General features: G+C 46.1%; 1 protein-coding gene across 2 annotated transcripts; it reads right to left on the bottom strand.

Annotated features, from left to right (window-relative positions):
* Positions 1–120: 120 nt before the first annotated feature.
* On the bottom strand, positions 121–26371 carry Rusf1 (RUS family member 1). 2 transcript variants are annotated; one of them, XM_052711981.1, is made up of 13 exons: positions 26017–26370; positions 25689–25803; positions 18302–18347; positions 16908–16940; positions 16699–16804; positions 13489–13590; positions 3687–3757; positions 3419–3603; positions 3279–3336; positions 1839–1909; positions 772–915; positions 593–670; positions 121–233 (listed from the first exon to the last, which is right to left on the bottom strand). In XM_052711981.1, the coding sequence occupies exons 1-13, from the start codon at positions 26308–26310 to the stop codon at positions 136–138; spliced, it is 1401 nt and encodes a 466-aa protein (XP_052567941.1). In that variant the 5' UTR covers positions 26311–26370; the 3' UTR covers positions 121–135. The 2 variants fall into 2 exon arrangements, with proteins under 2 accessions (XP_052567941.1, XP_052567942.1); XM_052711982.1 differs by lacking the exons at positions 121–233; positions 593–670; positions 772–915; positions 1839–1909 and adding an exon at positions 1919–3041 and having other exon boundaries at positions 26017–26371.
* Between the last annotated feature and the right edge of the window lie 547 nt (positions 26372–26918).

The raw sequence follows: 26918 nt of genomic DNA, 5'->3' as shown, positions 1-26918 counted from the left end.
TGGTCACGGCAGTTTGCCTATGCGAAAATAAAGTCACCCTTCTAATACCCTGTTGTGGCCGAAGCAGCCTTGCTCCAGGCTCCTGTCCTGGGTTCCAGGCTCCTGTCCTGGGCTCTGGGTCTCTAGCCAGGCTGCTCATAAGACCTTCTTTTCTGGAGACAGGTGCCATGTGGCCCTCCACTCATCCACTTCTAGATGGTGCTTCTCTGTCTTCCAGCCAGCAGCCTGCAGTCCTGTGGAGAGGTCACAGGGTGAGGCCAGGAAGGAAGCTCGGGGCTGAACCTGGGGACAGGTTACGGGAGCAGAAACACAGGCTGGTGCAGCCTTCTGCACTACTTGGGCTCTGTTGTTGGGATGATCTATGGCAGAAGATGAGGCTAAAATTTCATTTGCGTAGTTAGAGATCAGCTATAGCACATGGAAAGGGGTAGGATGAAGTAAGTGCTTTAAGAGCAACTTGGTTTATAGACTATCAGTATCAAGAGAGCTTCAGAGACCGTCCTGCACACCAATCCTGAAGGTAGGGAACAGAGACCGAGGCTGAAGATCCCAGGCAGGGCCTAAGGCTGAAGAAGCCCGGAGCTGGTGTTACCTTTCAAGAACTTTGGGAACAGTGTGTCCAACACCCGATGTGTCTCCCTGACGAGAATCCAGCTTTCTTTCTTAGGACCTGGTGGGTGTAAAATCAGAAATTCTCATATCCTCATCGAAACAGCCAGCCCATCCCTTCTCACATCTGCTGTAATCAGCACTAGACCATGAAGCTCTTACCAGCCCGAGCCTGCTCCCTCAGCTCCGCCAGCTCATTTGGAAGTGGTCCATCTTCCTGCAGGGCTCCAAGAACCAGCCCATGAGTGGCAGCCCTTAAGACAGCCTCAGGGCCTGCTACTTGGCTCAGAACAACCTGGACCTGGTCTGGAGAGAGACCCAAGGGACAGACAAAGATCAGACAAGAACTGTTTCTCAAAGCCGTCCACTCATCTTTCTGATTCACTCATCGGCCTGAGGCCACTGCCAGGCGTGGAAGTCCCACTCTTCCCTTCCCAATTCAACTTGAGTTGCCTCTTCAGCCAAACTCAAATGCTCAATTTCCAAGGATAATTTCACAGTAGCTCCAGGAGGAAATTTCTTTCACCAGTGACAGTTAACACCCTTAACACACCACAAACAATCAGCGATCCTAAGGACTGGTTTCCCTAAAAAGGACCCAGGGTAAGAGACAAAGTGATCTCCAGAGAAGCCAATGGGCCACAGTCTTATTTGAATATGTTACAATGCACAAAGTACTATTTACATAATCACCCCATTCAATCCTTAGAAAAATGCCACAAGTAATAAGGCAACTTGTGGGGTTGGGGATTTAGATCAGTGGTAGAGTGCTTGCCTAGCAAGCGTAAGGCCCTGGGTTTGATCCTCAGCTCAAAAAAAAAAAAAAAAAGCAACTTGTGTAGCTTCATGTTATAGACCAGTGGTTCTCAACCTTCCAATGCTGCAGCTTTTTAATACAGTTCCTCATGTTGTGGTAAGCCCCAACTGTAAAATTATTTTCATTGCTACTTCATAACTGTAATTTTTCTAGTTATGAATTGTAATATAAATATCTGATATGTGACCCCTGTGAAAGGGTCATTCGACCCCCAAAGGGGTTGTAACTCACAGGTTGAGAATTACTGTTATAGAGAGATACAGTGAATTCATTAGGCATGAAGCTATTAATTTGAATGCGTCAACATTTTAGTCTAGAGCACTCTCTAGGGCACTAGGCAGACTCCCAACTGTCCAGAGTGAAGGCCTGGAGTCAGGGGAGTCAGTGAACTGGGAGGAGGTGGCACACTCACTTCGTGACTGGTTCCAGCAGAGGAGGTATGGTTCCTGATGCCCTTCGACCAGCTGCTTCAGCTCAAAGACACTGATGGAGAGAAGAGCGCACTGGGGCAGGGAGAGCTGGGCAGAGGACCCGCTCGGTCACACTGCGGCTGTAACTGTCCGTTTGCCACTGACCTTCTGCCACTGCCCATTTCTTCCTAGCTATTACTTTACCCCACTCCCACACCTTCTCCGTCCTCTATACGGCCCTCCATCTTCCTGTGCACCACCCTTCCTTCATCTAGAAGCATCTCTTTTGCTGAAATCATTATTTAGTTTTGCATATGCACACCATGCATACTGATCACTGAAACTCCCCCATACCTCCCACCCCTCCCCATCTTCCTTCTCCCCACAAATCTCCCTCTCATGTTTGCTGTCTATTTATTTTGTTTTGTGGCCCACTAAGAGTAAACCATGGCCTTCTTTATGACCGGGAACCTGGAGCTATAGTTAAAGCCTGGTGGGCTCAGCAGTGGATACACGACTAAAGACAGTGATTTTCCCTTCTCACAGAATCCGTTAATAGTGAACAGTCCTCTTCCCTGGCTGGCTGGTAGGGCCAGCCTTGTGTGGGTTTAGTGCAGCTGACTTCAGCTGTGAGTTAATGACTGCACTGGTTGTACTGTGTGGTGCTTAGTTTTTGGCAACTTGACACAACCTAGAGTCACCAGAAAGAAGGGATTTGTCTGTGAGATACTGTCTTGATTGATGATTGATTTGGAAAGGACCAGTCCACTATGGGTGACACTATCCTTATGCAGGCAGGCAGGGTTGCGTAAAAAAGCTAGCTGAGCATGAGTGAGCTAGTAAACATCATGGCTTCTGTCTTAGTCCTGCCCTGACTTCCCTCAATGATTGATTGTGACCTGGAAATTCAAGCCAAACAAACCCTTTCCTCCCCAAGTTGCTTTTGGTCATGGTGTTTATGATAGCAAAAAAGTACACCAGATCATACCAAGTGTAGAAAATGGTATTTCAGAGCTCTTTATCTTATTTTCCAGATCTTACATACTTCCTGCCCCTTATTCCACAATTTTCCATGAGCCTTAGAGGGGCTGGTGTAAGCGACTGGTAAGGAAGGTCTACATCCTCCATTTATTCTGTGCACCTTGGGTGGCCATGAGTTTCTGCATTCACCACTATCCATAGGAGAGGCTGAGGGCTGCTTTTGTCTGTGGGTATATACAGAGGTGTTTAGAGGGCAGTTTGCTGCTAAGACACATCTACTCTGTTCTAGTCACTGCTTCCCTCAAGCACTCGGGCTGATCTCTAAGCCTGTACAATGACAATAAGAAACCTAGAATAGGCTATACAGTAAAACCTGACCAAACATCAGTGTGTAGCTGAAAACAGGCATATGTGGGACATGTGGGAAGAAGCAGTGAGGCAGGGGACACTGGGCCACTCACCTGGAGACCAAGTGGTGTAAGGGAACACCCAGGGACAGAGACAGGGATGGCCAGAAACCTGTAGGAAGCTGTAGTCAGAATGCTCAGGCAGAGGGGGAAGGCTGGGAGACAGGGGACATGAGACCAAAGGGTTGGGTCACCTGTCCACAATGGTTCCATCCGATTGGCTGAAGCAGGCTCAAGTACTTGTCCCGTCTGAAGGAAGTGCTTTAGGACCAGCTGGAGCCGGCTTTCATTCAAGGTCTCCAGGACCAGGGCTCGGACTGCTCGGTAGTTGGCATAGATGTGGAGCGCAGTCAGGAGGATGAAACATCCAAGGCTGAGGCTGGGGCAACAGAGTCAGGTAGCTAACATACACAGGAAGAGGCTGAGCTGGGCGTCTTTGCCCCGGCCTCACTCCTGGCTTACCTGGGGCAACTGGACACCAGAGGAAGCATCAGAAGGCTGACCAGGAGCCCTCCTAGGTTCACCACTGTCTCCTGAAAAACAGCAGAGAAAGTGAGCACTAGAGGGCTTCCCTTCAGGCAGAGGGACCAACCAGGGCTCCCTCCCTTAGTGGGAGTGCCAACTACATTTTTAATGTTTTGGGGAGTGAGCCGCTGTTTAAAAGATGCTGGGAATTTCTCTGCTCAATAGACACAGCGTCCTCAGAACACCCGTGGGACATAACTTTGTTACTTCCAAGAGTCATCTGAATTCCTGCACTGGGCACTCTTGGCTGTGTACAACTGGTTTTCGAGTGTGTTGGGAAAGGTGGATCCCTCTGATTGCTTGGTATCCAATACTGGCCACAAGGAAGCCCAGGAAGACAGGAACAGGCCTTGACCTTGGCTTGTGGGCCAAGGAAACCAGAGCCCTAATAGCCGGATGAAGACATCCTGGGGGAAAGAGCCCTGCTGCCTGCCCCAGGGCATTCTTCAAGAGTATGAACTGGGGTGCCTAACTACTGGGGTTCTGGGAAAAGCTGGTCTTGGCACACAGGGGCTCCCCGAGGCTCAAGAGCTCTTTTTGCTCCCAGCTTTCCTTGCAAGGAGGTAGGCCAAGGGAATGAAGGCTGCGTATGAAGTGTTAAGCCAGGGATGGAGGGCTGAGGAGCTTGGGAACAGAAAGGCCCTGCTTTGGTAGGTAGACAAAGTCAGTGCCAGCAGCCGCGTGAAGTGCAACAACACTATGTGAGCACGTGAACGCAGGCACCCGGAGAAGCTACCTCAAGACAAACGTGAAAGGAGCCAGGTTCAGAGGAAGACTCCTGCCTTTCTTTACCTTGGCGTCATCCGACAACAGCATTCTCCAAACAGTCAGAGAAATATGAAGGTGGTGGGGTGGGGGTGGGGTGCACGTTCACGAAAGAACACACAGCTTGGCTGGGTGCCTTGTGAACTCTTTCCTCAGCTCCACAGCCCACTTCCATTCTTGGTAGACTTTTACCCCTTTTAAACGATCTATTTCTATTCCAGGTCTAACTTACAAGTTGTGATGTTTTTCTCCATCTTCCCTCCTGGAGACTGCTGGGATTTTTCACTTAACTTGTACTGTTTTTCTCTTAAGGTCTAATAAGATCATTCTTGAGCTTCCTTCTCAATCTGTTTCTAAACTTTCATTACTGAGACTTAGAACCCTCACAGGGAACATTAGTTTCCCCTGTAAAATGTGGTAACCCGGAAGGGATTCCAAGGGGGCTCCTCAAAGATTCAGCTCCCTGTTGTCCAGATTCCCTTCGAAGCACTCAGTCCAGGCCTTATCTTCTGTTCTGCCTCAGGTCTGAAGGCTTGGCGCCCAGATCCCGGGTGCCCACAAACCTGGCTGATTTCTGTGAGGGCTGGAGCTGTGACGGCAAAGCCCTATATGAGGGTCCAGAGCCCAAGTGAGGGTAACGATGGCGGAGCCCCCGCTCCCTAGTGGGCCTGCCTTTCTGAGGTGGGTGATGGGGCTGCAGGGTATGTGAAGGCAGCAGTGACAGCCAAGAGGCACACCCACCCAGGGTCCCCAGTGACCCTGGTAATGCACTCTGCCAGCGTTCATTTGCACACCCCAGTCTTCTCTACATCCCTTTTGTCCCTCTCACTCTTTAATCTTAGACCCCCCACAAGAGAAGCAGCTCTGGGCACAGAGGCTGCTATGAGCTGTGTACCTGACCCCAAGGGTTCAGGCAGGCGGGGCCCAGGCAAGATGGAAGCACCACAAAAAAGTGCTGAGGCTTGAAATCAGGATCAACTCTTTTAATAACTTTATTTAAACAAAATGCTGTGTATTCCTGATAATTCTAGTGATGTCTCTTTTGCTTTATAAGATCTACAAAATCAGACTGTGACCATGCCAAATACCTCCCTCTCATTGGTAAACAGATTTAGAATTGGATTGCTAGATTTTTGTGGCCCAAATGGGTTATTTATTTTTTTTTTTTAAATGTCCTTCTTTCTATATGTCCTACTTTCCTGCTTCCTTCATGTCTGGCTGACTGGCCCCTGGCATCTCTTTTTCTTTCTCCCTCAAGCCTAAATTCCTCCTCCTCCTTATTCTCCCTGTCCAAAGTCCCACCTATACCTCCTCCCTCGCTATTGGCCACTCAGCTTTTTTTTAAAAATTTATTTTTATTTTTTTTATGTGTGTTGGTGTTTTTCCTGAATGTATGTCTGTGTGAGAGTGTGGGATTCCCTGGAACAGGAGTTAGACAGTTGTGAGTTGCCATGCGGTTGCTGGGAATTGAACCCGGGTCCTCTGGAAGAGCAGTCAGTGCTCTTAACCGCTGAGCCATCTCTCCAGCCCCAGGTTATGTTTATTATAATCTTTTTTGTTTTGTTTTGGTTTTTCGGGACAGGGTTTTTTTGTGTAACCCTGACTTTCCTGGAACTCTCTCTGTAGGTCAGGCTGGCCTCAAACTCACAGAGATCCTCTTGCCTCTGCCTCCCAAGTGCTGAGATTAAAGGCGTGCCTTTACTGCCCAGCTATTATAATCTTAATAGTGATAGAGACATTGTATATTGTCTAACTTTATGTCCTGATTATAGTCAATTCACACCCAAATGGTCCTGTGAAATTCTTAGCTCCATCTACCTGGGTCCCTCTGATCACCCTCCAAGGCCTGAAGTTAACAGGAGTGGGAATCCCAAACTCCCCATATCCTGCATTATGCAATGCCTGTTCTCCCTGATTTCTCTTCCTTTATTCTCCACCCCTCGGTCTCTACCCAGGCACTCCTTTATTAAGAAGGGGTTAATGTCTCCCGGGTGTCCCCACCATCATATGATAAAGCGAATGCTAACGCCACTCCTTGCAGGATCTTACTGCTTACAGCTTTGAACTTTGGCACCTACCGGTGCCTCCCAGCTTACATTTCTTTTCTCTACAGGGACAATTCTTAATGGGACAAGGGCTTACAGTCTGGAGTTCTATCTCAATGGACTCAAGGACTAAGGAGTGGCACTAGGAAAGATAAACTCTAGAACTGAGTGGTGTATTTGGTGACTTGTGGTCCTGATCCCATGTTGTCAGGAAACCTAGGTCTCTGTAGCTAAGAGAACTCTGGATTTCTGATTCACCTCAGTAACAGGTGTCTTCTCCGTAACAGGAAAACAGTTATCTTCCAGTGAAATGATCTAGAGGTAAAACGCAAACAGAAAACCACACCCACTCTGCACTTTTAACCTGTACAGTGATTTTAAAAAGAAGAGTTTGAACCCACTTTTTTTTTTTGCTTTTCTCCATTTTTGTTTACTTTTTACAGCATCTTAGGAGACTGTGTTCAACCTCAGTACAGGAAGCACCTCAGAGATACTAGCAACATCTGCACCCAGTGGTTTAGGATGAAAGAGAGAGGAAGAAGTGTCCTGGGGAGGGGAGCACAACCCAGGGTTTTAATTCTTTTGGGGCTACACTTGGGGGCTTATCCTCAAGGATGTTTGGGTAGCTAAAGACATGAAGATTGGTCTTGGGTCCAGAGTGGTATCAGGGGACATTCTACTTTACTTCCAGGGCTCTAATGAGGCGGACACGCACAGGAGATACTTGATTTTGGTTTACACACATCTCTCTTTTGTTACAATGCACTGAGCAGCTGGGTTCCTTTATCTGCATTACTACACACACACATACCTCTCTCCAAACCTGCACTGGGCTTCCAGTATTCCCTGCCCCTGGTAACCATCAAATGTAGACAGTTTCTATTCAAATGTATCCACAGTGTATCCAGGTATAAAGAGTAGAAAGGCCAATCTGGCCTGCACTGGTTTGGGGTGCATGAGCAGTAAAGCTACCTTTTAGGGAGAATTCCCTATTTATCTTCTCAAGTCTACATAATTGAGTTTACATATGACTAAAATTGGAAGAAGCATTATGGGAAGGGGACATACATAGTAGAGAAACAATTATGTAACTGAACCTATTAATCAAAATATTGAACAACCCAAATTATGCCGGTTAGTAATCAGTTCCTCCTTTCCTTAGGCCCCATAAAAAAAAAAAGACACCAGGCTGTATCCCAGGGTCCTTGAGTATTTTCACTGTGGCCAGCTGTCAATCTTGACTGTGTATCCCATTTTAATCTGTATGACAGCTTAGTTCCAAATAAAGTTATCTTGCTTCTTGTGCACATCTCTGCGAGCTCTAATTTCCAATTCTTGGGCTAAGAAGCCAAGAACCTGAAAACACCCTGTCCAGTCCCCAACCACTGATGATAACACCAGTACTGCCTCTCACCTTACACTTGCTGCTATGACATGCTAGGACGAAGCCCTAAAATGCAGAGAAAAAGAGCCTAATATCTTACTGTAATCTCTGGCCTCAATACAAGCTGGTGAATGAAAAATCTGGCCAAAAGATAAATCTTAAACTTGAATGCCTTCCCATAGCTGGATTTATTTTGTACAAGTCAAGGGAAGTGATCTAAAGCCCCACTGGGCACACTATGAGGAAAGAAAGCTTCATATACTCCAATGTCTATAGCACGTCTTGGAGGTAGGGGAATGCCTGGACCCTCAGGAATAATCACTGTCCATGTTCCTTTTTAATCATACACCCTCAACAAAAGCCGGCCAGTGTCTCTGGAGACCCCCGCAGCGGTCGGCCTCATCTAAGGCTGCGTCTTACTGTGAGTCTCTGTTATCTGACAGTGACTTGGAGACCCCAGCTCCCTGCCCCACTTCAGAACAGCTGCCGCATTCGTCCTGCTGCCTGCCCAAGGGGACGCTCCTCACACCAGCTGATGCCCCTTTTTTCTTAAACTGCACAAAGACTATTCCTAACTTACAAGCTCAAATAACAATGTTATTCTACGATCTTTCAATAATACAGGACTCTCAGCAACCCCACCCCCAACTACTGGACCCTACCCTTTCCATGTTAAACAGCAATGACCTGAAAAACCCATCCCTGGGCTGGGCAGTGGTGCACACCTTTAATCCCAGCACTCGGGAGGCAAAAGCAGGCAGATCTCTGTGAATTCGAGGCCAGCCTGGTCTACAGAGTGAGTTCCAGGACAGCCAGGACTGCTTCACAGAGAAACCCTGTCTCAAAAAACAAAAAAACAAAAAAACAAAAAACAAAAAACAAACAAAACAAAACAAAAAACCCATCCCTGACTCAACCTTCTTATAGATGCAAGGTTCTAGGCACACAGAGGGCAGCCTAACAGATTCACCAAGCACTAATCTTGCTCCCTCTAAAGCTATAGAAGGGAACTTCTGAACACCTGATTGTAATTGTGTCATGTGTTTACAAGTGATTAGCAGTATGATAGTCTATGTTGGGACAATTTGGGATGGAACTCACTCTGTCCCTAGAATTCGAGTAACAGGGACCACTTAGATTTTTTTCTTTCATCCATTTTCTTCTGTGTACTTAAAATAATTGTATGCGTATTATATATATATGTAAAACACATATATACATATATATATATAAACATAAATGTTATCATTAAAAATTTTGCAAATAAATAAAAATCTCATGCTGGAAATTTAAATTTATTTTTAGTCTTGGCATACCTTAAACTGTGTTTTAGCATATATTAAAAGGCCTTATATGTGTGTATTTATAAATTAAGACTCTCATTGCTTTCTTAAAACCCGTTAAAATGGTATCTTTGGGTCTATAAGTTACTTCCTAAAATCTTAAAATGCTATTTGTTTATATAAAACAAACAATTCCCAATCTAGGTTAGCTTGCTCAGGATATAACCAAGATGACTATATTTTTAGGTCCAAAGGCATTAATAATGAATACCTTACATTTCTACAGCTAAGTTTTACCTTAGAACTATACATTATAAAGCAAGAACTGTTGCCGGCCCCCCTCTGCACTCCTTCCTCTACAGACAGAGCTTTCTAGGTTCTTATCTTGTCCAATTTAAAGAAAGTCACATAAGCCTGTTCAAAGCCTTACCAATAGTCAGGTCACACTCTGATTTTAAGATCCACGATCTCTGACTTTATATTAAAGTCACGTCTGTAAAAACTTATTTTGGATTAAGAATTGCTAGTTCTATCGTAATGTGATCTAATCAACAGTTGAACCTAAGACTGATGAGTACAGAATCTGGTATTATCTTTACAAACAACTGTGTTCACATATGCTTGTATTTTTATAGTTTACACAGAACCAAACTGTTTTATAAGTAAATGGTCATATTAATTAAAACTACTAAATTTAGTCAAAATTCTTTTTTTTTTTTTTGGTTTTTCGAGACAGGGTTTCTCTGTGTAGCTTTGCGCCTTTCCTGGAACTCACTTGGTAGTCCAGGCTGGCCTCGAACTCACAGAGATCCGCCTGGCTCTGCCTCCCGAGTGCTGGGATTAAAGGCGTGCGCCACCACCGCCCGGCTCAAAATTCTTTTTGATTCATATTATAACTAAAGTTTAAAATGAAAAAGGAGTCACACAGTTTTAGCCAAACGCTAGCTTGTTAATTGTTCAGTGCTGACCTGGAAGGGGTCTAAAACATCCTCTGCTTGGGAAATAAACTGGCTTTTAGGACGTGATGAGTTCCACTCCAAGCCTTACTCCGGGACAACCATCTCGTCAGAAAGTGACTCTCCAGACTCTGCTACTCTTAAAATCTAAAAACTGGGACAATGATTTAGCCCTGGGCCTTTAGCTTTTCTCAAGCAATTACTATACTGAAAAAGAAAGGTTATGTTTTATCAAAGTAATTGCTTATGGTTTCTACTGAATGTGCCAGGCCTCTAACCGAAGAACAGACTCTAAGTTGGGTTCATTAAAACAAAATCTGTCCTTGTTAACCCTCTCTGGTGCACCCACCAATGTATTCTAAACCTGCCTTGATTTGTGTCTTTCTTTGTTCTGTGAAAATATAAAACCTCAGGAAATTGCTTCCATATTGAAATATGGAATTCGGAGCAACCTAATTCTGTGTTCCTGGTCAATGGTTACTTAAAGTGGCTCCAGAATGAACTCTCTTATTTCCTTTAAGATGACAGCTGTGGTTTTTGTGTTGACAGTTGCTGCCCTTCCTTACCCTGGTGTCATCTAACAAAGTCTACGTGAAACAAAGCCTGCAAAGCACAAACGGGAGGCGGCTATAAAGACCACAGACTGCCTGGCTGGATGCTCTCTGGAGTCTTTCCTTCGCTTGCTAGTCACTTCCATTCTCGGGAGTGCTTCTTCCTTTAATAAGCTGTTTCTAGTTCACGCCTAACTTCAAGGGCATTAACCTTTTCTCCAGCCCTCCTCCAGGAGGCTGCTGGGATTTCCACTTAACCTCTGCTATGTATTTCTCTTAAACTAATTATTTCTGAGCTTCCTTCCGAGTGTTAGGTCTCAGGCAGTCTACATGTCCAGACATGCGCACAAGCTGGACTATGGAAGGATTTCTGGTATTGAGATAAAAGGCATCATGCCTCAGGAACCCATGAAACAGGTTTTCTGTCCCCAGAAGGAGGCATTTCCCTAGCCTCAGGCAGAAGGGACCTCTGGCTCTCCACCGACATGCACCTGTGGGTTTCATGTCAAGTCCATGCTGACCTGCAGCTCCTGGTCCTTCTCACAGGTACCTGTTACCCATTTCAAAGCCCCGCACAGCATCCTGCCCTTAATTTACACCCTGTCTTCCACTGCTGCTAGTCTCACTGCCCCTCTCTTGCTATCTTACTGGTCCCCTCTCTTGCTATCTTACTAGTCTCCATCTCTTGCTATCTTACTAGTCTCCATCTCTTGCTATCTTACTAGTCTCCATCTCTTGCTATCTTACTGGTCTCCATCTCTTGCTATCTTACTGGTCTCCATCTCTTGCTATCTTACTGGTCTCCATCTCTTGCTATCTTACTGGTCTCCATCTCTTGCTATCTTACTGGTCTCCATCTCTTGCTATCTTACTAGTCTCCATCTCTTGCTATCTTACTAGTCCCCTCTCTTGCTATCTTACTGGTCTCCATCTCTTGCTATCTTACTGGTCTCCATCTCTTGCTATCTTACTAGTCTCCATCTCTTGCTATCTTACTGGTCTCCATCTCTTGCTATCTTACTAGTCTCCATCTCTTGCTATCTTACTGGTCTCCATCTCTTGCTATCTTACTGGTCTCTATCTCTTGCTATCTTACTGGTCTCCATCTCTTGCTATCTTACTGGTCTCCATCTCTTGCTATCTTACTGGTCTCCATCTCATGCTATCTTACTAGTCTCCATCTCTTGCTATCTTACTAGTCCCCTCTCTTGCTATCTTACTGGTCTCCATCTCTTGCTATCTTACTGGTCTCCATCTCTTGCTATCTTACTAGTCTCCATCTCTTGCTATCTTACTGGTCTCCATCTCTTGCTATCTTACTAGTCTCCATCTCTTGCTATCTTACTGGTCTCCATCTCTTGCTATCTTACTGGTCTCCATCTCTTGCTATCTTCCTAGTCTCCATCTCTTGCTATCTTACTGGTCTCCATCTCTTGCTATCTCCACTATTCTTTCCCGATCTCTTGCCTCTCTTGCAGATAGCCCTGGCCATGTCCAGTCTTCTTCTTTTCTCTCTGTTACAGATTCTTCCAGATGTCTCTGGATATTTTCTCTCTTATCTACAATAAAAACCTAGTAATAAAAAAGAATATGAACCCTAATAATAAAGTGACCATTTTAGTGGTTTCTTCACTGCTCCTATCACATACACTGAATCTGCTTCTAAATTATTTTATTAATGAGACTAAGCACCCCCCAAAGGGAACCTCACTTTCCCTGGAAACAAGTAGAAAGGGGGGAGGGGCAGCAATGGGACTGAGCACGTGGTCTACAGTGCCCTGGTGATGCATTTCTGCCTCGCTGAGGTTGGGGGCTGAGGCAGGCCGGGAGCCAGGGAGAACTAGCCTGAGAAGCTGGGAGATGCTGGGCGAAGGGCCTGGCCTTCACTTCATCAGTCCAACCATTTCCCGGGAGGAGGGACTGGCCCACGGGTATCTGGGTGGACTTGGGACTTTCTGAGCTTTAGTTCCTTATTTGTGAAATGGTCACGACGGGCACAACACCACTGTAAAGTCTGGACTGAGTCCATGGAGGGGACACACTCGACATGCAATGGGTGCTTTACAAATATTAGTTAAGGGCTGCTGTGCAAAACAACGTGAGGTAAGGACTGCATAGAACAGGTTTCTAAACTGATTCAACAACTACAACAAGGAACAAACAAATCAACAACAACAACCCTTCACATTTCTGGGGCCTGCCCAAGTCTTACATTCCCCATCTGTGAAACAAGGATCCAACAGTATTGACTTACAGCGTAGGTGTGAGTTAAATGAAAAAACCCACAGAGCACTTAGCACAGAGGTTTGGAGCAAAACCCAGTACCTTTGGGGTTCAGTCTCAGGGCTGTCCCTCTTAGTCCCACTCTGCTCCAGGCTCCCACAGTCAGGGGGAAGGGTGCTGGGCCAGAAGGACCTTCCAAACTCCTAAGTGGAGGCCTCTGGCTGGTGACTCTAACAACCTCACATGCTGAGTACAACTTAACTTGCCAACCACATCACTACATCCAGCTCCCAGGGTGGAGCTGCGGCCTACAGAGGCAAACAGGCAGTGAGCAGGGCCTGCATCAGCTTGAATTCATCTCCAAAACTGGGATGTCAGATCTGCCCCACAGCCTGAGTCACAGCAGGGCACTGAGGTTCCCTACTCACCTCCCTCCCGGGGGCACTCACGGGCCTTTCTCCACACTTCCAAACTGTGGCCTGTCCTGGCCCCTTCCCTACCTCATGCTGTCTCCCCAGTGCTCAATGCTCACCTGGCTGCTGTCCTTGGCTGACACATCAGCCATGTTGTTTCTTCGGGCCTGGTGCATGGTCAGTGCAGCTCGAGTGGCCCCGCCAGCCACACCCACAATGCACTGGGTGGGATAAGAGAAGAGTGAAGGTCAGAGCCGCCATGGGCCATAGAAACAGATCCTTCTGTGGATGAGCACATAAATAACTCAAACCAACCAGAGAATGGCTGGTCTCTGGTGACCCCTCCCCTCCAGCAAACATGGAATCTAGTCCTTGGCTTTTAGCTCTGACTCTCATGTCTTTAGGCACATGCTCCCTATCTTGTTCCATGAGAAAAATGAAAGGCTTACCTGCCACTATCACCCTGTGGCCCTGACTGTAGGGAATTCCAACTTTCTTTCTGAAGTTTTTGCACCCCAATAAGCCTCTCCACCGACACAGCAATCCAAATCAGACCAAATCAGACCAAATAAGAAAAAGCCCCAGTTTAATGGGTAAAGCATTCCCGGGTGACTCTTCCACTCCCACCCTCCAAGGGGAGACAGGGACGAGAGACCGAAAAACCATGTGTCTGGTTTTCTGGGGTGCAGTTTAAATACACTGTGGGGGTGGTCTTGAGCATCTCTGGGGGAGGAGCCGTGTTTGGCAGGACTTTCTGAGAGGCAGGGTCTGGGCGGAGAGGTGGGGCTCCCACCAGAACATTTTCCTACCCAAAGATTTATTTGCCCTTTGAGTCAGGGTCTTGCTCTATAGCCTAGGCTGTCCTAGAACTTGCATTAATCCTACCCCAGACTCCAACGTGCTAGAATCACAGGTGTGTGCTTCCACAGAGATCTTTTTTAAGACATACCTCCCATCTCCGTTTCTTACTCTGGCTGCAACCTTTCTCTGACTGAACAATGAGGACCAGTCTGGTCTCCGTTCTACCTACATGTAAGACCTTTCTTCTCCCTGCCCCCGTTTAGGCCCATTTAGCCTTTCAGGCCAATCCAAGCTTACTCCAGCAGCCCTGGAGTACAGCACTTAGACCTCTCCTGAGATCTCTAGATAGAAAAGCCAATAATAGTCACTAGTTTGTTGACTTCTCATTAAGCCTCTTGTAGATAACAGACAGGATGATACGATACGCTAAAATACAGACACAGCTTTTTGATGAGACTCATGTATAGCTATAAAAGTGGAGGAACTAATTTGTTCCAAATCAAGAGAAAAATGGTACAAAATGAGGCTGGAATGACTGATAGGAAACAGTCTGGTCCAAGTAGAGCCTGGAAGTCTCTAAGGTCCCCAAAGAGCAACAGGTCAGATAAGTAACCAATTTGATTCCCTCCTTTACTATTTTTTAATTATTTATGTGTATGTGTGCATGTGTGTGATGGTGTACGCGTGGAGGTTGGGGAGAATTTGTAGGAGCCCCTGGTTTCCTTCCACCATGCTGGTCCCAGGGACTGAACTCAGGCTGGCAGGCTTGGGGCTGCCATCTTGCTGGCCCAATGACTTCCACTTTCAAAGGAGTACTGGACTTTGTTGAGGACTAAAGAAGGATTATAACACCTAGGAAAGAACTGCTTCTCAGCAGAGGTGCTGACCAGGAGACATGTGTGTGTGTGTGTGTGTGTGTGTGTGTGTGTGTGTGTGTGTGTGTGTGCGTGTGTGTGTGTGTGTGTGTGTGTGTGTGTGCATGTGTGTGTGTGTGTGTGTGTGTGTGTGTGTGTGTGTGTGTGTGTGTGTGTGAAGGGATGGAAGTAGGAGGAAGATTCCCGAGAACTGGCTGGAAGGTTTCAGTTGAGGAAGTGTGGGTAACAGCCACCTTCTGGCTGCTGTAGCTGTGGATGGAGTGCTGGTCCGAGACCGAAACTCTATGAAGAGTAAACTTAAGGGGAAAGACCACGCCTTGTTCTAGTACAGTATTTGACAGTCACACAGGCCTCGGAAGCAGTTTAGTGCCGAATTTGAGGACATTCCAGAAGCCACAACCCTTGGTCCACAGCTCCAGCAGTGTTACGCTCTGGAGTTTCCTACCTTGGTAACAAAAGCAGGGGTGAAGGATATGGTGTGCACAGCATTTACTGCTTGTCTTTAAACAAAAAGACTGCTTACCCCCAAATACCAAAAGTGCTCGCTTGGGTGTGGTGTTAACAGACCAGCCTTTGAGATGGGCCCAGAACTGAGTCGTGGAGCTTTACTGGGTCCTACATACCTGACCATAGTGGGATTTTCTCCTGACCTTACTAGACCTCTGTTTCCTCAACAGAAGGAGCTGTGAGGGCAAGGTGAACCCTATCACAGAAGGAAAGCTTGCATTTGCTTCAGTGGCCCTTCAGTCTGTCCATCAGAATCTGATGCTGTGTTGTGATTTGTGGATTGCTGTGTGTGTGATTTCTTGGCCCTAGACCAACCTCCCTTCATCATAAACCCCTCTCCTTCTGCAGGACTCAGCCACAGGCAGGGCCGTTCTACATCCCCAGACCATTTCCCATCTGGTATGCTCAGAACTGTGATTCCATAAATATTTGTGTAATTATGCATCATTTCCTTTAAAGATGGGAGAGTCTGTGGTCTGTGCCACTCATGCAGTAGGCACAGAAACATGCTTTACTGAAGAAAGGAAAGTAGCCAGGAAGCTAGCCCCCAGACACTGGTGTCAGACTACCTTCCAGCTCTCAGCTCAGGGCTCCAGTATGATGTGCAGTGGGTAGCTAGGTGTTCCAGCTTTGACCTTGAAACACTGCCCCTAGAGTGACAGCAGGTAACGGCCACACCTGCCTATGACCTGCCCCTGGGGCATGGCTGAGAGGGAGCCCCTTAAGACTCGAGGTGCATAAGTGTTTGGCCCTTCTGGATACCTTGTGGTCCTGGAAGCTGGATGGGACACCAAGCCAGAGTTCTCCGCTGGATGGTACCTCATCTCTCCCGGATCCTGTAACCAACCCCTATTGGCTGTAAGTTATCCCAGAAATAAACCTCTCTTGATTACCAGATAAATTATGTGGAATTGTTTCCTTAATTACAGTAATAATGGTGTTCCCAACATGGCCTTGCATTGGCTGGCATTGACTGTACAAGGACTGTCTAGTCAAAGGAGGATCAGAAAATTTGTCTGTGTCTGACTAGAAACACATGAACTTTGTCCCTTTTTCAGAAGTGCCTTCAGGACAGGGCCCAGGTAAGTCATACACAGCATCATTAAGGCTGATACCGCAGGTACAGAAGTACCCCAGAGGTGGTACCTTGGCTAGGTTGCTGGTACTGACAGTCATGGTGAAAAAGATTGGGTACATGGGAGCCATAATCTCCAGGAACATGGCTATATCGTTGAGGACATCAGCAAAGAGCCTAGGGGAAGGATCAGAGGTTAGAGGTCATAAAGAAGAAACTTCTATAATGGCAGACTCCCCCATCCTCTCTCCCCGTCTCCCTCTCTCCCATCCCTTCTCACCTCCACTGCTTTGCGTTACAGTCCAATTTGCTCCTGTTGGGGATTAGAGGTTGTGTCAAGTTAGAACAAAGGAGAATGCTGTGGGCTGTAAGGGAGTTGTCCTACATCATGGTGAGGTCTAAAGGGCTCAGGGAAGGAAATATACCTTCAACCAGAAGCTGTGGCCCTGTCACTGATAGTCACAGATCATCCAGCTGCTTTTCAGTATCCCAGAATCGGGCCAGGCCCTGCTGCAGCTCGATGAGAGCAGCTGGGGAAGCCTTGCAGCCCTTCCCAGCTCAGCCGCAGAGCAAGTTCAGGCCCTCTCCAGTGCTGGCTCCATCCCCCTTAGCAACAGACTGGGCCAAACTAAGTCACATGGTGTGCCACTTGCTTCTCCTCTGAAAAACCTATGAAAGTCACATCTGCCTGAAATAGGACCCTTAGCTGGGAGGACCCTCCGTGACTGCTGGGTATCTCCCCATTCCTGGCTCCAAGGCAAACATCCTGTTTACTGGCTGGTCTCTCATTCTCTGGGCAACCTTTGATGAGGCTATTCCTGGATCATTCTCCTTTTCTTCTTGCTTCTTCAAAGGTAACCAGGCCACAGTCCACACACCTGGGACTGCTTAACACCACATTTGGTATAACAGCAAGTTACAGATAGCAGCCCAGGTTCTCTTGGCTCACAAAACAATGGGTGGGTAGGAAGGAACACCAAGAGAACGGCTGGGCTCCAATATCCAGGCCTAGGATATTTTTGTTATACAACACGGTGGGCGGTGACCTCTTCTGTCTCCATTCTACAGTTATTCTCTGGCCCATGCATAAACACCTGAAGGCAATTTCTCTAAGATCCTTGTGTTAGGAGATGCTACAGTATAGTCCAGCCCAGAAATTGCATCATTAGCTCTGGATCTTAATCTAGAATCTCAGTGGGAGAGGGGTCCTAAGCAGCATATACTGCATGTGCCCAGGGAGTTTCTGAACACATGGGCACTCTTCCCACTTAACCAGCCTGATGCTATGGTAAGAGGAAAGGTCTCGGTCCCGCCACGGCAATTACAGAGTGAGTGGCTTGAGAAAAATAATTTCCCTCTTCTAGGTGTATTTCACATCTTGAAAAATGTCTTTGTCATCTTCTTTTCAATTTGGGGGGAATTGATCCAGGGCCTTACCCACGGCAGGGCAGATCTGAACTATATTCTGGACTTGCATCTCCAAAATGCTCAATCCTACCCAAAAAGCTTACGGAGACTGGAGATGATACAAAATGCAAGTGGGACACAAAATGTTAAGCACTTTGCATAGATTTTTTCATTGAACTCTCTCTAACAAGCACAGGCTTGTATTATTACCAATGCCACTGGGAAGCACTACCAGAGGCAGCTGACTGGGAAGAGAGACAAACTTACCCCTTCCACCAGGCAAAGATGATGCGGCCCAACATGCCAGTGGAATCTGGGGATGAGAAGAAGGCATCGTAAGGACAAGGGAGGAACTCAGGAGCTGCAGGACAGACAGACACTGGCGTTGAACTGGCTGATTCCCTTGCAGCCACATTGCCCTTGGGAAAACATCTGGTGACAAGCTCTAGACAGAGTTAATACTGAGGGGTGCGCTGAGGTCGGCAGTTTTTTGGTATGTACAGAAGGAGAACTATGTGCCCGTGTACAGCACAGACAGGAGATACTGTTTGTATCCTCATTAGACAGGCGCTCTGTAAGGTGAGCTGTATCCTCAGCCTGCAATGCGGTTAGTAACAGCAAAACACTAAAATGATGCAAATGTTTAAGGGCAAGGGGATTCACAAAGTCTTGGGAGATCTACTCAGTGGCATATTAGACAGTAAAAATGACACGAGCCAGCTATTCACAATAACACAGATAAATACTTAGTATCATAATCTTGTATGAAAGACTAATTCATAGAAACTACATACAGCACAACACGCTTCTCAGGAAGCCCTACATCTACAGTGTTGAGGAACACATTGCTATTTGGCACAACTACCCTAAATTTGTCTAGTCTGTAGCTGTTTCTATAACAAAATGGTAGAACTGAGTAGCTTTGCCGAAGGTAAAACTGTCTGAGCCACAGAAAACATCTGCTAATCCAGCCTGTCCCTCTGTGGACACAGCATCCATTAGCTCTATTGGGAGGACTCCAGGGAAGGAATGTTTTAGAATCGGACAGCTGGGAGGACTCCCAGGGTGGCACTGGGAAGGACACACTGAAGCGATGGAGGAGTCCATCTTGTTTGAGTTTGAGGACGTAGACTCTTAAGTGGAGAAGGCTGTGAGAAACCAAGCTGGGAGTCCCCGCCATATAGAACTGCAGGCAGAACCTCCCCTTTCTTTATTAATAAGCACGTTCAGCCCTTACAGAGCCTCCATGCTTGTGTGCCTTCTACTACACACACTGAACCCTGGACTTGAGGGATATGGGGGTCTACCATCCCTCACTACCACAATCTTTCAAAAGATACTATGTGCATAACACTTTCCTACCCAGTTAGCTCTAATTCTCCATTTCTATTGCCTGGTCCTGGAATAGCCATCAAAGCAACTTTATGGGTATTCTACTTTCTAAAACTCACTTGAACGTCTTCCCTTCAAGCACATTACATTATAAACAAAATTCTTACGTTTGAGATTTTTGTATTATACCAATTTTTAATTTTGAACATGGCAAGATTACTATTACTGATTCAGAGGGAGTCACCGGGACAGACTCCATTTCTTCCTTTTAGTTGCACACTTACATCACCAGGGCATATATCCAACTTGGGCCATTGACAGAAACGAGGGGAGGTCTGTGGATCAATAGAAGCAGTCTCTAGGGCTGGAGAGTGGCACTATGGGAAAATAATGACATAATGTCCTAGCTATTAGCTGAAAGTCAATATTGTCTACCAGAACAGGAAACTTAATTCTCATCTCCTCTTCTATGTTTTATAATTAGCAGGGTTGAAGATCTAGAACTTTCTCAGTCTAACTGATGAATTAGTAATCACCTGTCCACAAATTATCTGTGGATCTACTGTAAAATCCCTGCAAAAGAGTGGTGGTTAAGATTGGGACACACAGCTCGCAAACTGCCTTTGCCTGATGGGTTTCTGACCCCAACCCATTCCAGCGCCACTGCCACACCTGCAGGCCGACATCGAGATGTGTAGTGTGTGGCACCACCTTTCAGTTGTCCTGACCCCACCAACCCCCACAACATCTCCACACTTAAAGGTCCAGCTCCAATCCAGCAGCTCATTTGCCAGCTGTCCCTAGCCTAGCTTTGGTCTTGCAGTTCCTGGACCAGCTCAACCTAAGGCAGGCCATAATCTCACATCAGACATACAACCAAAGAAAGAAGTCCACATGTTCAGGTCACATCCTGAAAACACAGCAATACAAAAGGTCAACAGAGTACATCCTCACTCAAATCCAGCAGTCCTCCAGAAGTGTTCTCCAGTGAGAACTACATGAACCCGGGACACCAAATATAAAAGAACCACAAACTTTAGTAAAGAATTCAAGCAGCTTAAGAAAGACTCAAAGAACAGCTCAATCACCTAAAGAGGATAACAATAAATGCCTGAGTGATGTCCACGAAAACCCTAATGGAGAAAATTCAGTATCTGAAATATTAATTCAGTGAAGAGATATAAATATTGATGAGAACTCAAGCTGAAATTAAGATGGAATTGAAAAGCTCAGGAGGGAAGCCCTGTAAGTGTAATGGGTCAAGTAGAAAGTAGAATATCAAGATCCGAAGATAGAGGAATTAGACCACACAGACCACAAAGAATACAAAAAAATTAAAACCATACAAAAGGAATATGCAAGAACTGTGAGACACCATGAAAAGACCAGGTCTTTGAATTATAGGAACAAATATACAAGAACCCCAGGACAATGGCATAAACCAGATCTTCAACGAGGTCACAGAAGAAAAATTCCCTACTATAAGGAAAGACACAACCATACAGATACAAGGAGCACACAGAACACCGAACAGACAAGACTGGAGAAGAGACTCCCAGGACACACTGTATTAAAGCACTTAGTACACAGAACACCGAACAGACAAGACTGGAGAAGAGACTCCAGGACACACTGTATTAAAGCACTTAGTACACAGAAAAAAGGGTGGGTACTGAAAGCATCAAGAGAAAAACCCACGTCACTTATAAAGGAAAACCCATCAGTACAACAAATGGTTTCTCAACGGAAACTTAAGAAACGAGAAAAGCCTGGGGCAATGCACTTGACCTACTGCCAACCTAGACTCTTATACCCAGCAAAACTATCTACCATAGTTGAGGGTGAAGAAACAGGCTGAAATAACTCATGTAAACTAAACGAGACATACAGAGAATACTGGAAGCAATACTTTGGACTGAAGAGAGGAATCAGCATAGCTGAGACTATAAAAACAAAAACAAACGAAGTAACAATTACTGAAACACTGTTTATGACTAAGATCACAAACAGAAAAAACAAAGACATGGCAACAATCAACACATACCTTTTAATAATAACTTTAAATGTTAATAGTTTCAACTCTCCAATCAAAAGGCATAGGTTTAGCTGAACAGATTAAGAAACAAAATCCACCTGCCTGTTGTCTACAAGACACATCTCCTATCTTAAGAATGGGCAAAATCTTAGAGTGAAAGATTGGGAAAAGTATTCCAAATAGAAACAGAAGGAGCACTTCCAAACTCCTTCTAAGAAGCCAGTATCACTCCAATATCAAAACCAGTAAAGACACAACAAAAAAGGATAACTACATGATAATATCCTTCATGAACATAGATGAAAATCCTCCATAAAATACTTGTAAACAGAATATAGGTATATAACAAAAAGATCATCTACCATGATCAAGTTGGCTTTATCCTAGAGATGCAGGGATGGTTCAGCATATATCAGCCAATAAATACAAGGACTAACTCTCACAGTGTCTGGAAGAAGTATGTAAGACACCAACAGAGAAAAGTAATCAATAGTCCTACTCAGCTGCAATACCCACGAACCACAATGCCTAGAATGGCATGATATTCCTAAAGCTGCAATAGTGGTACTTATATTCTGGGGGTAACCAACCAATTGGACTTAAGTCCTGCTTAAAAATAGGAAACTCATGCCTGGCAATTTTTTAAATGACTTTTTAAAACTTCATGTGCATTGGTGTTGTGCCTGCATGTATGTCTGTATGAGGGTATCGGAATCCCTGGAACTGGAGTTGCAGATAATTGTGAGCTGCCATGGAGATGCTGGGAACTGAACCCAGGCAGGACCCCTGGAGTAGCAGCCAGTGCTCTTAACTGCTGAGCCATCTCTTCAGCCCCTATGCCTGGTATTGTAAACAGAGCCCAGTTCCCATGCCCAGTGAGGCCATAGACCCTTGAGAAGAACCCATTGATTCTACTTCCCTCAACCATGATAATTCCTAACTGCATTCTAAATACTTATTCTTATACCTATAGACAAGTAGTTCTCATCCCTCATCAAAAAAAAAAAAAACAAAAACAAAACAAAAAAAAACTTCTTTTTACAGCAGATGGAGATCATTATAGAAAACCACAGTTGGTCAAAATACAGAGAAGAGCTGACCATTGAGTACCCAGCCTCAATACATCTACAATACAACTCCTACATCTAAGGCTCAGGGAACATCTCAGAAGAGGAAGCAGGAAGAGTGTAAGAGCCAGAGGACCAGGATGTCTGCTGTGAGACTGTGCCTTCTTTGTATGACAGGGAAACTGAACTCATGAAATCTCATCAATATGGTTGCCTAAACAAGACCTGAGACATGGTGCCAGCTGACATGCCGGCATGGATGGGGGGAAGCTCACAAGGCTCCACCCTAGGTAAAGAGCCACAGGCAATTCACAGTCGCTGAGAGAGAGATCTATCTTCTCCAGGGATGTGCTCCCTGATAAATTATCCAATCCCAACATTAAATGAACTCAGTGTGTGTGTGTGTGTGTGTGTGTGTGTGTGTGTGTGTAACAATAATAATTAAAAAATAAGAGGCTGTGAATTTTAGAAGTGGGGGTTGGTGAAGCGAGAAGAGAGGGATAAATTATGTAAATACATAATTTATATGATAATTTCACATATGAAATTCTTATAAAAAATAAAAAAAGACACAAGAGTCACTTGGCCTGGGTCTGCTTGGAGTTTCTCTATCTGAAAAATGAATAATGTCATCGAGCTGGCTATAGCAGGCATTGAGAGACAAATTATATGTAAGAGGGCAAAATGCCTGGCCTATAGTAAGCTGTTGAAATACTAACTGCTAGTGATATGACTACTGTTGGTTACAACAATTAACATGGTTCCAGTAGAGTAAGTGTATTAATTGGGGTTCTACTGCTGTGATAAAACATATGGGCAGGAGCAGCTTGGGGAGGAGAGGGCCTGTTGGCCTATGTACCCTGGGTCACAGTGCACTGAAGGAAGTCAAGGCGGGAACTGAAGCAGAGCAGGGACCTGGAGACAGGAACCAAAGCAGAAGCCATGGAGGAGTGCTGCTTACTGGCTTGCTCTGCTTGCTTTCTAATACACCCCAAGGACAACCTGTGCAGGCATGGCACTGTGCAGTGGGCTAGGCCCTTCCACATCATTACGAAAGTTCCCACAGGCTCAGACCAATCTTAGGGAGGCATGTTCTCAACTGAGGGTCCCTTTTCTCAGATGACCTTAGCTAGTTTCAAATTGTCAACAAACAAAAACCACCAAGCAAAACTAACTCGCCAACCAATCAGGACAGTATGTGTCCGAAAATGATTACAACATACATTCCAAAGCAGGGTACAGGAGTACATGCTTACAATTCCAAGTGAAGACACGGGGGTTATCTTCAGTGATAGGTGGAGTTCTAGGCTAGCCTGGACTACAGAAGATCCTGTGTCAAAAACAAAGCAAGCAACCAAAATTCCAAGGGTACTTCTTATGTGGGGCATATAAACATCTCACCCTTGAGGGAAACAAGCTTCTCAAATCCTTTCTAACTAAGAGGGCTTCTTTTAACATGGGTAACAGGCTCTAACGTGCATATCCTTTCCTATCTTAAAACAGTCTCAGCTCTTCTTAAAACACTGTTAGACATATGCAACGTGTCGGTGATAAGAAAAGGATGCTTAGAAACGACACTAAAATACTGACCCAGACTTCACCTGCAGTCTTCAAACTTGGCTAACAGGAGAACAACGGAAAAGATAAAGCCAAGCACAGTGTGATACTGTGAAAAGGACCAAATCACCTACATTCAAATCCAGGCCCTTTAAGTCACCAGATGTGTGACCTTGGCACTTCTATCCCCAGGTATAAGGTGGGGAAACAGCAAGACCTGTCCTACAGCTGCTATGATGTCTAAGCAGCAAATGAAAGACTCGCATATAAAAACACGGCCAGCAGCTATTATTATTATTACTGCCATTATTAAAAGACAATGAGGACAAGAAAATAATCAGTCGCTTCTGCTTTACCATGCCCTCTCTAGAGGTGAGCCCTAGTTACGCAGTGTGCTCAGTTATAACAGCTGGGGCATAAACAGAAGCCTCCTCGTCTCCAAAGGGTCCAGGGAGGCTCACCAAAGACATGGCCAGGCCGCTGAAAGAAGAGGATGCGCTTGCCCCTAGGTTCATTTAAATACCCATTGTGTAGGATGTTCGGTTCCCGGGGGTCCGTGGAAGAAACAGGGTCACTCTAGGATGATTTTTGGCCTTTGCGGCCGCAGGGACTCAGCTTCTGGTGAACTGACTTTAGCTTTGCAAAAGGCTTTTTTATTGTTATACAATTTACACCTACGCAAGCCAATTTCTGCATACCCACGCCTCTTATCTGAAGCTCCCCAAAGAGACAAATTCCAAAGCAATCCCCAGTCACAGGACATCTGAGTTTTCTGAGTTCTCCCACAACCAAGTTGTGCATAGGCTGTGAACCTCTAGGAAACTCTCAGATAAGATTTACGTACTTCAAACAGAAGTTTGGTAGTGGACACAAAAGGCAGCATCACAAAAGGCAGATCAAAGCCCAGGTGCTAACACACTGGAATCAATCCAGCTGCAAAGCTCTTCAAGAACTCCCACTACAAATACCACTGGGAACAGCAGGCGGGAACAGAGGCCACAAGACTGAGCCACAGGCCCTCCTAAACGTGAAACAAGTGACGATTTCTCTTTTCTCTGCTTAACTCTCTAGGTGACATGGTGCTATCTTTTTTTTTCTTGGTGATTTTTCCGAAAAGCTGTACACTCCCAGCACGTGGTTACTATAATCATTATTTACAGCACTGTCTTCTACCCCAGAGGAGTCGGAATACATTTTAGCCTTACCAGTTTAGGACCAGCTACATGCCCCTTTCCCCACTTGAAGTTTCTGATTTTCACCATCCCGAGAAGCTGGCAGCTTTGTGTAATAAACCGCATTTTTATGCGACCCTGCATAAAGTAGGTGTAAAGTTAATTTAAGGATGAGGGACCCAGATGACTTAGAGATTCTGAAGTTTGCAAGGGTAACAAGTTGTGTCTTTTGGGCTGATTCACTGATGACCGTATTCCAGCAACGGGCAACGAGAATACTGTTCTAAGCATGGGGACACGAGGCTTCTGTGTACTGTCTCACCAGACAGCAGACCATCAATAAACACACACCAGAGCCACTGTTGGGGGTCAGAACACTGCGGAACCGCAGGACTAGGATTTGTAGTGGAGAAAAAGGAGGCCAGAGAGAGAAGGCGGGGTGGGAGTGTGTGTGTGAGACCAACAGGTAAGGCTCCCGGGGTCCAGCTCACCTTTCAGGAGCCAGGTGGACGTGGCAGCTGAAACAGAGGCTTTTGCGTCGCCTACCCCTAAGCCCTGCAATACTGCCTGGGTGGCTAGGGAGCCGGAGAGGCTGGAAGCAAAGGCCTGGAGAGAAAAGAAGTGGAGTGAGGAGTGGTCGCAGGAGCAGGCGGGCTACTGTATTCTACCAGCTCTCACTGGTGCTGTGTGACCTGGTAAACTGTCGGGACTCTGCGGGGCACTCCAGCCTTCCATGTGCAAATGCAGACTGCAGTGGCCCGTTCCCTTGGTCCCCAGCTATACCACCGCTCCCCTTCCCCGGCAGTCGGCCAGCCGGACCTGCACGGAATCCCACAGCTGATAGGACAGGTAGTCCGGGCTGACGCTATCTGGGAAGCCCTGAGGCAGAAGCACGGCTCTGAGCCCCGAAAGAACGGGCAGCGCTGCCCAGGGGCCCCCGCCTCCACCCGCGTCCTGCCCGGGTTTCGCTGTCGGGGCTCCGGAGAGCCAGCCCCACCGCCGAGCCCCGTCCCACTGCAGGCTCCCGTCGGCGGCAGCGTGGCAGCCGCGCGGGGCTCGGGAACCGAACTGTTCCGTGCACAGCTGCCCTCGCAAGCTCGCAGAGTCAGCCATCCCCGGGCTCAGCCGGTCTGTCCAAGTCCAACGCGGCAAAAAGCGAGACGAACTACATTTCCTGTTCGCCTACGGCGGCCGCAGAGGGACAATAATCCTCCTTTACTGTCCTGGAACTCAGACTGTTGTGAATTCCAATGGGAAAGATGCCTTCCTGGGGAAATAGTTGTGATCGAGACCCCATTCAGATCTCAAACTTTTAGCTGTGTAAGTCTGAAGTGTATCCCTCTCGGTCCCAGGTGCCTTTTTTTTTTTTTTTTTTTTTTTTTGCTGTGAGGGGCCAGGGACAAAATAGCTTTTGAAAATTTTAAAATTAGCTTGTGACTCGATGAGCTTCATTATCGCATTCCTATACATACTTTCTTTTATTGTTTATCCTTTACCACTTGCCTCCCTGGCCCCCTTGCCTGACTGCTATTGGATAGAAACCCACTCACCCACTCCCAATTTTGCTTTTATGTCACATGATTTTTGTCTTTTTTTTTTTTTTTTCTACTCTCCTTAAGATTCCTTCTTCCCTCCTCATGGTCCCATTTCTAACTGTGTGACCTCTACCTCCTCCCATACACACATGTAAAAGTTCAGATCTAGGAACTGCACATGAGAGA

The sequence above is a fragment of the Peromyscus californicus genome, unplaced genomic scaffold (genome assembly GCF_007827085.1).
Source record: "Peromyscus californicus insignis strain IS unplaced genomic scaffold, ASM782708v3 Scaffold_4__1_contigs__length_199733344, whole genome shotgun sequence".
Classification (NCBI taxonomy): Eukaryota; Metazoa; Chordata; class Mammalia; order Rodentia; family Cricetidae; genus Peromyscus; species Peromyscus californicus.
Note: the sequence above shows the minus strand (reverse complement) of the source record. Positions and strands in the feature narration are given on the sequence as shown.

Coding starts and splice junctions, on each gene's coding strand:
- Rusf1 (XM_052711981.1), bottom strand. CDS start 26,310: ATGGCTGACTCTGCGAGCTTGCGAGGGCAGCTGTGCACGGAACAGTTC. Junction 18,348..25,688: donor GTCCACCTGGCTCCTGAAAG/GTGAGCTGGACC, acceptor TCTCATCCCCAG/ATTCCACTGGCATGTTGGGC. Junction 3,337..3,418: donor GATGGAACCATTGTGGACAG/GTGACCCAACCC, acceptor AGCTTCCTACAG/GTTTCTGGCCATCCCTGTCT.